Raw genomic sequence first — 12695 nt, 5'->3', positions numbered from 1 at the left:
TATTTGAAAAAAATATGTAAATGTTTAAACCTTAGAATAGCTTTGGAAGTGGGTATAGGCTACAGGGTTAGAAGTAGAAGATACGGTATTTTCAAATAGTATTATTTGTAAGTGATAAAATGTGAAGTTATTTTAAGTGTGATTAAAAAAAAAGATGGTTAGAAATTATGATATATGTAAACTGCTAAGGTAAAGGTAAAGGGACCCCTGACCATTAGGTCCAGTCGTGGCCGACTCTGGGGACTTTATTGGCTGAGGGAGCCGTGTGTACAGCCGGCGTACAGCTTCCAGGTCATGTGGCCAGCATGACTAAGCCACTTCTGGCGAACCAGAGCAGTGCACGGAAACGCCGTTTACCTTCCCACCAGAGCAGTACCTATTTATCTACTTGCACGTTGGTGTGCTTTCAAACTGCTAGTTTGGCAGGAGCAGGGACTGAGCAATGGGAGCTCACCCCATCGTGGGAATTTGAATCGCCGACCTTCTGATTGGCAAGTCCTAGGCTTTGTGGTTTGTTGTTGTTGTTGTTTAGTCGTTTAGTCGTGTCCGACTCTTCGTGACCCCCTGGACCAGAGCACGCCAGGCACTCCTGTCTTCCACCGCCTCCCGCAGTTTGGTCAGGCTCATGTTCAGGCTCATGTTGTGGTTTAACCCACAGCAAAGATGAAGTAAAATGAAAATCAGATAGGTGGGGCTTGGGGAAGCCCACTTAACAATGTTTAGAAAAATGTGGATATAACAAGAATTTGTTCGTATTGTTTGTCTTTTCTGTTTGTGTTTTTTATTTGTGTTATAAAATGACTAAAAAATTGGGGGGGGGGAATGAAGAGTCACCCTTTGGATGGGGGTCGGGGAGCCTTACTCAGGGCTATGACTGGCAGTCTGATAATGCTTTTTTCCCTATTATTTCTTAATGAAGGGTAGCAGAGTCAGAGGCAGGAATGTGAGTCAGAGGTAGGAGACAGTGGGTTGGAGAGAAGACAGGAGGTGTCATTAAGGGAAGTAGAATCTCTGTATCTATTCCTCCCAAACAGAGATGAAGCATTATGAAAACTAGCTGTGCTTCTTTTCAAGCTGATAGAGAAGCACAGAAATGTCCCACTCTATGGTCTATGGCTTTAACACAGGGATGGAGATGGGGAACCTTTGGCCCTCTAGATTATGATGGACCACAATTCCCAGCAGCCCCAGCTAGCACTGCCAACGGCCAGGAATGTTGGGAGTTGGAGACCAACAACATCTGGGAGCCTGCTTTAGAATAATAAAATCATAGAACAGAAAAACCGCTTAAAGGGCATTTCTCCTGAGATTATGATGTTGCTTGCACAAGATGCCTTGAAGGGAATAGGATCTGCCCAAGAGCCATTGAATCTTAGAGTTGGAAGAGGCTCAAGAGTCATCTAGCCCAACCCCCGGCAATGTAAGAATCTCATCTTAAGCATCCAAAGGTCCTGGGAAATAACAAAGAGCTTCTTTTCAAAACAGCTAAAGAAGTGCAGATTCAATTTTTCCCCAAGAGTAGAAGTCTGAATACGTGGCAACAATCTTTTAAAATGCAGTCCGTCATAGGAATGCAGCAAGCCTAAACCCACTTACTTGGGAGTAAGCCCCATTTGAATTATGGTGCTGGAGGAGACTCTTGAGAGTCCCATGGACTGCAAGAAGATCAAACCTCTGCATTCTGAAGGAAATCAGCCCTGAGTGCTCACTGGAAGGACAGATCCTGAAGCTGAGGCTCCAATACTTTGGCCACCTCATGAGAAGAGAAGACTCCCTGGAAAAGACCCTGATGTTGGGGAAAATGGAGGGCACAAGGAGAAGGGGACGACAGAGGACGAGATGGTTGGACAGTGTTCTTGAAGCTACCAGCATGAGTTTGACCAAACTGCGGGAGGCAGTGGAAGACAGGAGTGCCTGGCGTGCTCTGGTCCATGGGGCCACGAAGAGTCGGACACAACTAAACGACTAAACAACAACAACAAGCCCCATTTAATTCAATTGGGTTTACTTCTGAGTAGACACAGGATTGCACTGTAGCTGAGTTTTCCATCCCAGGCTTCAGATAGTGAGAACAGCCCTGCAGGATGTGTGTCAACCTGGAACACACAGTGGGCAGCTGTGCCAACGGTTTGCAAGACACTTTGAGGTTAAAGTCAGCTGAGCAAATTCATCACCAAGATTCAGTGTTTACTCATAGCGACCAGCCTTACTACAGTGTAAAAATAGAACTTTTCTGAATTATTTCTTCTCCTTTTTTCTGAATTGACTTTTGCAATATATAGGGTGGTTTTTAAACAGGCGTCATCAGCACATACATACAGCCTGGTAGCGATTCCTTAAGAGACACAGCAACAACTACTAAAGCCACAACATGATGTTCACCAGCGGTGGGATGCATTAGAGGAGGTGTCCCACATTAATATTTAGGTTACATTTGCAGACCAGATTTTGCTGTTCATCTGAACCTTTTTTCAAGTGTCTGCTTTTAACACACCCACACACCTCTTTGTCCAGAACTGCCTACCTTAATGGTTCTGTCTCATTCGGTTAGTGGTTTTATTATCTTGTCAGATATTTTTTCAATATATGAAAACTAAATGAAAATTTGCAGGATCCCAGAGTGGTTACAAAGGACCTGGAGACGCCTTCATAATACTGGGTATGTAGAACCGACTTTAACTTAAATATCCATCTCTCTGTGTCTAGAAAAAACAAATTATCAAGCTGTTATTGAGAATTTCCCCCTAGAATTAAAAATGTTATGTCTTGCTTTGGGAAATGTGTTTGCTAAAAAGTGATTGCAACCAGCAAAAATGGGATTTGCTGCTGTTTTTGAGGCAATGGAGGCAAGTTTTAATGTATTGCTTCAGAGAAATACCATGTGAATGTATGTACTATATGACCCTGGGTGGGTGAGTTGCTCAGAAAAGTCTCAGAACAAACACAGTATTGGGGGAGGGGAGTATTTGATTACTAATGGGGTGATAGTGCACAGTACTGGCATACAATATTAATTAGTACATGTCAGTATTTCACAGTTGATAAAATGCAGTAATATTCTGCATTCAGTGCAGGATGTTATTCAGTGGCTGGCACTCGTGCAACAGAATTTGGCAAATAATAATTTGTTAGATTTCCACCCAGAACAATGAAAGCATATCAGTCTAAAGCTGTCAGATTTAGAGGTAAAACTTCACATTCAAAATTTGAATGTTGATTTTAAATTTCACGTTCAAAACTTGAGTGGTGAAATTGGAAATTTGGCAAATCTGAAGTATTAGCATTCTCCCTTTTTTGCGTTTTAATCTTTATTGGTTTTTAAAAGACATCACAGTAATCTTTCTCCATCAGAAATATACACAAAAGAAATACTGAAGTGTTGGAAATAAAGTAAAGTTGTATAATGAAATTTTGATTTCAGGTGTTTACAGTGATCTTTTAGGTATTGTCTATATTTATCCCACTCTCTGTTAAATTTTTGGTCGTCATGGTTCCTGATTTTCCCTGTTATTCTTGCCATCTCAGCGTACTGAAATAATTTCGTCTTCCATTCCATTTTTGTCAGTATATTATCTCCTTTCCGGCATTGGGCTAATAGCATTCTCATGGCCGTGGTTACATACATGAATAACGTCCTCAAATCTTTCGGTATATCTACGCCTATAATACCTAGGAGAAAGGCTTCAGGGTTTTTTGGCGAAGGTTAATTGAAACATTTTTTTAAGCTCATTGTAAATCATATCCCAAAATTCCTTTATCTTTTTGCATTTCCACCACATATGGTACAGAGTTCCTTCTATTTCTTTGCATTTCCGACACAAGTTAGAGCTGGTTCTGAAGTATTAGCAGTTTCAATCATATCATTCAGGAATATCTGTTCATTATTAATACAGGATGGAAGTCTGGACTTACTTTCAAGACATTCTCTTCCCAAGGATACAAGAATTTGCCACGGAAGCTTGGCTTGCTTACTCCAGACCTCTGCCATCAAGCCACAACCAGCTATTATCTCTTTTTCTGATATGCTGTTGCATTGCTGCAGCCATTGGAGGACTCTTCTACAACTGGATGTTTTTCTCACTGCAATATTCTTTCCAGTTCTCTGCCGCAGCTGCTTCAGCCATTAGTTTTCTGGCCCTGTTGACCCTCTTCTTGATGCACCCTATCCGTTGCATGTTCACTATAATTGTGCCTACTTTAGGGACCAAGCAAGGGCGGAGGTTGCTCCTGTCTGCCACCTTCATGATTGTGGCTGTCAACATAGTGCCAAACATCATGAGCAACATTGAAACCATCCTGCAGGTCATCAAATGCATCTGCAAGAATTCCTCTGAGAGCCTTCTGAACTCAACAGTTCTCTTGGGGAACGCTTCATGGGACTTCAGTGATGCTCTCAAACGGGTGACTGACAACATGCCGGACAAAACAGGGAGAGCTAGGGATGGCCATGTCCGGTTTGAAACCCACAACAACAACAATTTATTGAGTCAGAGAATTATCAGTGCCAGCCAAGGGATCAAGGAAGATTTCTTGCAAGTTGATGTGCTGGTCCAGAAGGTCATACTGTTGGGTAACCGGGTGATTGCTGGCTTCTTCCTCTTCTATCTGATATTTGAGTCTGCTTGGTACCTAAAGAGCTACCTCACAGATCTCCGTTTTGACAATGTTTACATCACCAGAAAGCTAGAAGATTTGGCTCAGGAGAACAAAGCAACTCACCTGCTAGTTTGTTCACCAAAGAAACTGATCAAGTCCACAGGATTCAAGCTATCCCGAGAGGAACTCCTTTCTTGTGGAATGCACCTTTTTCTTCTTACCTTAGTGCTCATGTTGACACTAGTGATCATAGCAACGGACTATATCGCCTTCCATTTGGCACAAGCAGCTGTGACCGAAGTCGCCCAGTTCCCTGTTGTGCCAATAGTCATCTCCATAAAATATGAGGTGAGTATGGAAGCCTCTACCTTGGCATTTTCAAGCGAAAGGATGCAAGATGCCGATGCAAATCAAGATTTTGCTTGAATGCTCCTGCAGTCAGAATTATAAATGAAACAACCATAGCATGGTTAAAATTAACCCTGCCTCCTATTCAAAACATGGTACAGCAGTACATTGGTTCTCAAACACCTTGGTACTCAAACAACTTAGAACCCAAACACTGCAAACCCAGAAGTAAGTGTTCTGGTTTGCGAACATTTTTCAGAAACCGAACATGCTCCGTTTTGAGTGCCATGCTTCCGTTTTGCGGTATGTCTGCTTTTGCTGTTTATTTTGCATTTTTGTGACTTTTTTGTTTGTTTTTGTGACTGTGTGGAACCCAGTTCAGCTACTGATTGATTGATTGATTGATTGTATGACTGCAGTACATTGTTTATTGCTTTCATTTTATAGATCAATGGTCTTTATAGATAGTAAAATTCATGTTAAATTGCTGTTTTAGGGGTTGTTTTTAAATGTCTGGAATGGATTAATCCATTTTGCATTACTTTCTATGGGAAAGCGCGCCTTGGTTTTGGAATGCTTTGGTTTTGGAACGGATTTCCGGAATGGATTAAGTTTGAGAACCAAGGTACCACTGTATTAATTTGGATGACAAGTGATGTGTAGGGACATAAAAGGTCATCATGTGATTCCTGCAAATGGTCGGAATTGGTCATCTTTCACATTCACCATAGCATTAGGCCCTGCATTATCACACCTCATTTCAATTTCAGAAGAATAGGGGTCCAAACTTGAAAGTTACATTTTAAAGCTGCAGTATCACAGGACTTTCAACTAAAGAGTAGTTGGAACCAGTGGCGTAGCGTGGGTTGTTAGCACCCGGGGCAAGGCAAGTAATTTGCGCCCCCTAACCCGTGATGTTGCGCCCCCTAACCCATGATGTTGTGCCCCCCCAGATGTTGCACCCGGTGCGGCCGGCCCCCCCTGCACCCCCCACACTACGCCACTGGTTGGAACTATTCAAAAGCAATTACCGTATTTTTCGCTCTATAAGACGCACCAGACCACAAGACGCACCTAGTTTTTGGAGGAGGAAAACAAGAAAAAAAATATTCTGAATCTCAGAAGCCAGAACAGCAAGAGGGATCGCTGCGCAGTGAAAGCAGCAATCCCTCTTGCTGTTCTGGCTTCTGGGATAGCTGCGCAGCCTGCATTCGCTCCGTAAGACACACACACATTTCCCCTTACTTTTTAGGAGGGAAAAAGTGAGTCTTATAGAGCAAAAAATATGGTAATTTAGGTTGGCTGTTGGTCAATTTCCATGGAAAGACATAAAGACTGCACACTTTATGGGGGTGGGGGTGGGTGAAATGTAAGTCCTGGATCCAGAGACTTTAATCTCACTTCAGTCCCTCTGAAATCAGTGGGAGAACTTGCAAAATCCTAAGCTTTCTAAGCAAGTTCACTCAGAAGTAACTCCTCTGAACCTATTTTACAGATTTACTTTCTATAAGCATAAAAACAACACAGAGAGCATGGTTACACTTAAATGACTAACAATATTTTTAAAGGCATAGTAGGTTAGACTTTATCAAATGCATGAATATGAGACATGGTTGTACATGGACTGAAACTGTAAACAGTGAGGCCAGAAGGAAAAGACATCTGGAAAAGTACAGATGATAATAATTACCTCAGTTTTAGCAGTAAAGCAGAATTTTAAAAGAGATCTCTGTATGATTTAGGATTGTAGCTAGTCCTGAGCTAGCCTTGAGTAAGTTGTCCAAATGATTTTGATAGCATGTAAATATGACTAACTTTCTAAGAACCTTACAGCTTATAAGATTTTAAGCTTATAAAAGTAATTTTCCACTGTTTCATATCCATCTGCCATATCAGAAAATATCAGGGCAGTATAAAACAATTAAACACAGAACACACTTAAAAATCATCATCATTAAAGTGACTGGCTGATTAAACAGCTGCTGGAATTTAAAAAAAAAAAGCTATTCCTGTGAAAGAGGAAAGCAAGAATGCCTGCTGAATCTCTACTGGAAGAGCATTCCACAGTATGGGATCAGAAATACTAAATGCTCTGTGTGAGTTTCTGTATTTCTACTGAATCATTCTCTTTTATTCTTTCAGGCGAAGCTGATTTTTGTGCCATTTTTGGAATATATTTTTAACGGTGCTTTTTCTACAGAGCAATCCTTGCCTCCGTTTGAAAGGAGCTATCATCAGAATCTGACCTTTGTCTCTGCTAACTGCCCCATGAGGTGGCCAAACCCTCCCAACAAAGCTGTGGTCCTTGCCGTTGGGCTCCTCTATTGCATCATTTATACCATGATCTTTTTGGAAACATACTCACGTCGGCTGTGCCGGAAAATTTCAGCCTCCTTTTTCAACAGCCAAGAAGACCGGAGAGCTCAGTACCTCTACAGGAAACTTGTTAGGAAACACACAAAAAAGAATGGACACCAGCAGAAACCAACCACGCCATCTTAAATTGCTTCCACGGAGGGGATGGAATTGTGTTACTATGCCAGGAGGTTCTTAGACTTTGCACTAGCAAAAAACAGAGCATCCTCCTCCTCTCCCCTGGAGACCCCTAAATGCCCTCAAAATCAGCCCCAAAGTATTTGGGGCCCCTTTGGAGAAGATTTGGGGAGAAAAGGGGAAACAGAAGTGGTGCTGGACTCTACCGGCACAGCTTTTGTTTCTTGGAAACAAAGGGAGAGATTCAATGTCACACTCTTCTTATTGCTCCACCAGTGCAAGCATTTTGCTCTGTCAGATGGAATGATCCCCCTCTCCTCCAGGGGTTCTCCTGACCCCCTGAGCCAATTTCAGGGGGTTGGGAGGGGAGCATTGCTCAGAGCCTCCACCGACAAGACTCATTGGTTGAATCCTGCCCCATGAAACCCTTTGTTTCTGTGAGATTCAAAAGCTCAGAGTGAATTGATTTTCAGATAAACACCATGGCCGAAAATGGCACTCATGTATACAGGGAGGTGATTTGCTATTTGACCTTTAAAGGGCTAATGCTACATTATGGAATGTTATGTTCTCTCGCTAAGTGCCACTGTCTGCTTTTTGCCTCCTTTGTTCATTGCTAATGGCTGGTGGTTTGCTCTGCAGCACCTTGTTCTGACAAAACAGACAAGTGAACAAACCTTCCTTTTTCAATCCAGAGAGAATGCAAATCCACAATATGCCTGTTCCCAAATGCAAATAACCAGCCACTGGGGGGATGGGACAATATGCCTAGTTTTGAGTACATTCACCCTATCTCCCAAATTGCCAATCGTTCGTTCCCCACAGCTAGCAAAATGCACCAGCGGCAGATGGGCCCCACTCTCTTCTGTGGAAGGTAAGAGGCAGCAAATGAGCTTTCTTTGCAGGAATCATTCATCCGTAGGATCACAGCCCATACATTCCAAGATTATCATATTAGAATGTCCAGTAAAGTGAGATCACATTTTTGACAAATGTATTAAAATAATGATATCATCATCATCAGATTTGTAAGATTTATCCTCTGATTGCACCCACTCAAGTTTAGCTAATTGGTTCATGGGCACAGAAGTGATGGTAAAAATAAAATCAGTTATTATTGTAATGTTTGCATTTATGGCACAAGCTTAGGAGATTTCTAGAGGTAGGAGAAGATTAACTGCGCTACATTTCCAGTGTGGTCAACAGAGTTATCATCACATAGCAGGTGTATTTTATCTGGCCATGATATATAGAAAAGCCTTCTTTTAAGATAAAATCAGATCGCAAGTTTAGCAATTCTTTGCAGTGTAATTCCAGAGAATCTTTAAATCTGGGTAGCTCTGGAACTTATGCATGGAAGGATGATATCTAGCTTGGAGACATATTTTTAGCTTGTGTTGCGATGGTTTGTAATGCCGTGGGTATGAAATGCAGGATTGCATTTGTAAGGAACAAGTCAGTGCCTTGAGTAAGGTAACAAGTCATCATCCTTATCTCAGAGTGATTCATTTGATAGTATTTCCCCCTTGACTGAGCATTGCTGAATGTGCAGCTGGAGCCTATTGCAAATGGAGAGAAGCTCATGCTAGAGAGAGATCAACAGAGCTGGCAAGACAAGAGCCTTGGGGCGAAGAGGTTTCAGGCAAAACAGCCATTAGAGCACTAGCAAAGGGTTTTGGTGCATGTGGGGTTTTGCAGCGGGGCGGGGGCAGAAAATATATTAGATTGTGCCCAAAGTCTCAACATGATAATCCAGGAAAAGTGTGAGCACTCGGATAACAACCGGCTGGGTTCATTCTACTTCTGTTGGTGCTGACCTTTAAAGCCCTAAACGGCCTCGGTCCTGTATACCTGAAGGAGCGTCTCCACCCCCATCGTTCAGCCCAGACACTGAGATCCAGCGCCGAGGGCCTTCTGGAGGTTCCCTCATTGCGAGAAATGAGGTTACAGGGAACCAGACAGAGGGCCTTCTCGGTAGTGGCACCCGCCCCGTGGAACGCCCTCCCATCAGATGTCAAGGAAATAATCAGCTATCTTCTCTTTAAAAGACATCTGAAGGCAGCCCTGTTTAGGCAAGATTTTAATATTTATTGCTGTATTGTTTTTAACACTCAATTGGGAGCCGCCCAGAGTGGCTGGGGAAACTCAGCCAGATGGGCAGGGTATAAATAATAAATTATTATTATTATTATTATTATTATTATTATTATTATTATTATTATTATTATTCTCTGCCATCAACCTGTATGAGGAGCAGAATGCCTCCATGTGATGTGGGTCCAACCAGGAAAGGCTTAAGCCTTTTATTTAAAGAAAAATAAATCCATTTATGCTCGGTCTAATGGCAAAACAAACAGGAGTTGGGATAGCCATCCATAACACAGACAAGGATGTAAAAAGAACAGTAGGCATCAGGCAGGGCAGGAGTAAGCTGTTGGGGTGCAGAATATGCAGAGGCAATTCAAACAAAGTCCTGATTCATACGAGCTGCTGCTGTGTGGTTGCTCTGTCAACATGATTAGGTACTTATGTTGCAGTGCAAGTGCTTACACAGCCGGGAGCAGTGTGGTTCAGAGAGATGATGAAACTCTTGCCCATATCACCACCACGGCTGGACCCCAGGCACCTGCAACACTGGCATGGAAATTTGTCATCGGACTCATGTGGTTTTTGGTTACCGATGGCATGGGGTAGGAAACTGTCCATGGGAGAAATATAACCACACCTCCACAATCGATATGCACTGACCTGACAAGGCTACCCAAGATTCAACCAGGTTCAATCAATACACCAGAATTGGGGAATGACCAGTTAAGAAAGTTGACATCTAGTCTGTTGGGCTATGTTGTAAAATGCCCATGTGGTCCTCAGATGAAGGGCAGTATAGAAATGAGAGACAGAGAGAGAGATTTAACATTGAGTATATTGTTAATAACTTAGATTCAGCTTCAGCCAAAAAAAATTAAAATATGAAAAAAGTAATCTTCTTAGATATAAGGATTTTTGTCTTTTAGATCAAAAGAATCTCTTGGTGTATGTTAGGGGTAAAAGATAAGAAGTCTCATCCATGGCTTGAATATTTTCAAAATTGTGTAGCCTTAGCAAAATATGCATTTTTTTCTTTTCTGTTGTGGCAGAATTCAAAAAGCTCACATTGAAAAAACAGAAGGTAACTGTTTTCAAATATTAGCAAACTGTTGCTAGGTTAGGATAACTGAACCAGAGCAAATTCAATATTATATATTAAAGTGGGAGCAACATTTAGGAGGAAACATTCCAATGGCTATGTGGGAAAGATTCTGGAATCAAAGCCCATAAAATCACCCAAAGCTGTTGCTGGAGAAACCAATAAATGTATGTGATTTATATTTATGATCATTGAAAAAAATAGATTTTTTTATGCTGATCTTTGTAATTTTATTTTATACCATAATAAAATATTTTTGGAAAAGCAGCTGTGACTAGGCTAAAGTGAAACCAATCAATGGAAACAACAGCACAAAATCCTTTTTAAAGCTGGAAAACCGAGGTCCTGGCCTCCTTTCACCATTTTTGTCATTGTCAAGGGCATTTTCCCTTCTTCACAGATAAGCTATCTAATTGATTTGCCAATTTATTCCTATTATGAATAAAATGTTTCTGACTGAATCGGACTCTCTCTCCAGAATGTCAGCAGCAATCCAAGTTGCCGCGAAGGGCCTGTTCCATCCGATTTACGTAATATAACCGGATGCCATTCCAATCACATATGCGCAAGCGACAAACCCCATTAGCTTCAGGCACATTAGGAAAGATAAAACGCTGTAAGAGACGCCCCGGGAACTTTCATATGCCTTCCAAAGGAAACTGCTGCTGTAATCATTTCCATACGTTTCTGAGCTCTGCACCCATTGTTAGCTTTCTTCGTGTGACATTCTTTTCAGATTCACAGGGCTTTCAGTTCTGGGACTTCCCTGAGATTCTTGGAAGAAGGGGAAAGTCCCTTGCATTTGTCAGCCAAATAGTTAATTCTGCTCCCTTTGGCTCACTGAGACCAGTGTCAAATTTAGGGTGGTGTGGGCGGTTGCCCCACAAAGGGCGCCAAGTCAAGGGGGGTGCAAGATCAACAACAACAACAACAGTAATAAAATGAATTATTTGGAAAATAAGAATTGCAAACTTCTGTCATCTCTCAGGGTGCCATAATATCAAAGTCTGCCCCTGCTGAGACCAAGGGCGGATCTGCACTCATGGTTTTTTAAACTTAACAAAGGTTTAAGGAATGGTTTCATAGCATAGATAGACACATGACATCCTACTTTTAATGTTCATAATGTGTTATTAAAATGTGACACCAGAGAGCAACCAGCCATCAGGAGCCATCATTTTGACAGAGAAAACAAACTTAAGAATCACTTTTCATTTACAAGTACGGGCTGTGACATTTTAGAACGGTATATCTAATATCGTTCTAATGACGTTAAACAGGTCAGTGTAGATCCAGCCCAAGTTTGCAGCATAAAAACAGCCCATTCTTTGCAAACCATAACCCAGTCTATTAGCATAAGAAATTCAAGGAAACCACATCTCTTTAAAGCCTTGAGTAAGAAACTAGAAAAATTCAAGGTAAAGTAGAAAAGGAATCCCTCTAGTTAGGTTTGTAAAACGACACAAATAAAGTAGGAATAACTGCAGAGTAAATCAGCAACAGAGAAATTGTGCACTAAGTACTGGAATAGTCCCCTCCCACACTCTAAATTAAGAAGGGGTGAATCTCAAATGCAGCCCACATTTTTGGTTTGTTTGAAAATATGTGGTTACGTGCCTTCCCCCTCGGGGATTTATTTATTTTCCTTTATCTTAAATGCCACCTCCAAAGTGGCAGTAACATTAATTACATTTTTTTTTTAAGCTGGCTTTAAAAATCCCCACAAATCTCAAGAGAGCTAAAAAGGGTAGTAGTAATTATAAGTAAGAACAGCAGATGCTCTATAATCTAGCTATCTATATACAGAGTCATATTCCCCCAGTCAAAGCGAGATAACCTGAAGGCAAAAGCAGCTGTAGAGATGGATGTGAGGCAGGATTCCACAATCCCAGTAGAACCATTTCCCCCACAGTGCCAAGGATAAGCTCTGGAGCATATCAAGAAACATGAGCAGATAAGCTGCTGGTTTTGAATCAATCAAAGACCACATTCACACTATACATTTAAAGTAGGAAGATGCCTTTTTAAAAAGGGCCACCACCACTACCTGCCGCCTCCTTTATTTGGGTTG

At 41.6% G+C, this 12695-nt stretch overlaps 1 protein-coding gene across 1 annotated transcript; it reads left to right on the top strand.

Annotated features, from left to right (window-relative positions):
- Window positions 1–3894: 3894 nt before the first annotated feature.
- OCSTAMP (osteoclast stimulatory transmembrane protein) lies at window positions 3895–7446 on the top strand. The gene is made up of 2 exons (XM_028735779.2): window positions 3895–4944; window positions 7087–7446. Exons 1-2 carry the CDS (start codon window positions 3895–3897, stop codon window positions 7444–7446), a joined length of 1410 nt encoding a protein of 469 aa, XP_028591612.2.
- Window positions 7447–12695: the final 5249 nt, after the last annotated feature.

This window comes from Podarcis muralis, chromosome 5, assembly GCF_964188315.1.
Source record: "Podarcis muralis chromosome 5, rPodMur119.hap1.1, whole genome shotgun sequence".
In the NCBI taxonomy this organism is placed as follows: domain Eukaryota; kingdom Metazoa; phylum Chordata; class Lepidosauria; order Squamata; family Lacertidae; genus Podarcis; species Podarcis muralis.
This window is presented reverse-complemented; position numbering and strand designations above follow the sequence as displayed.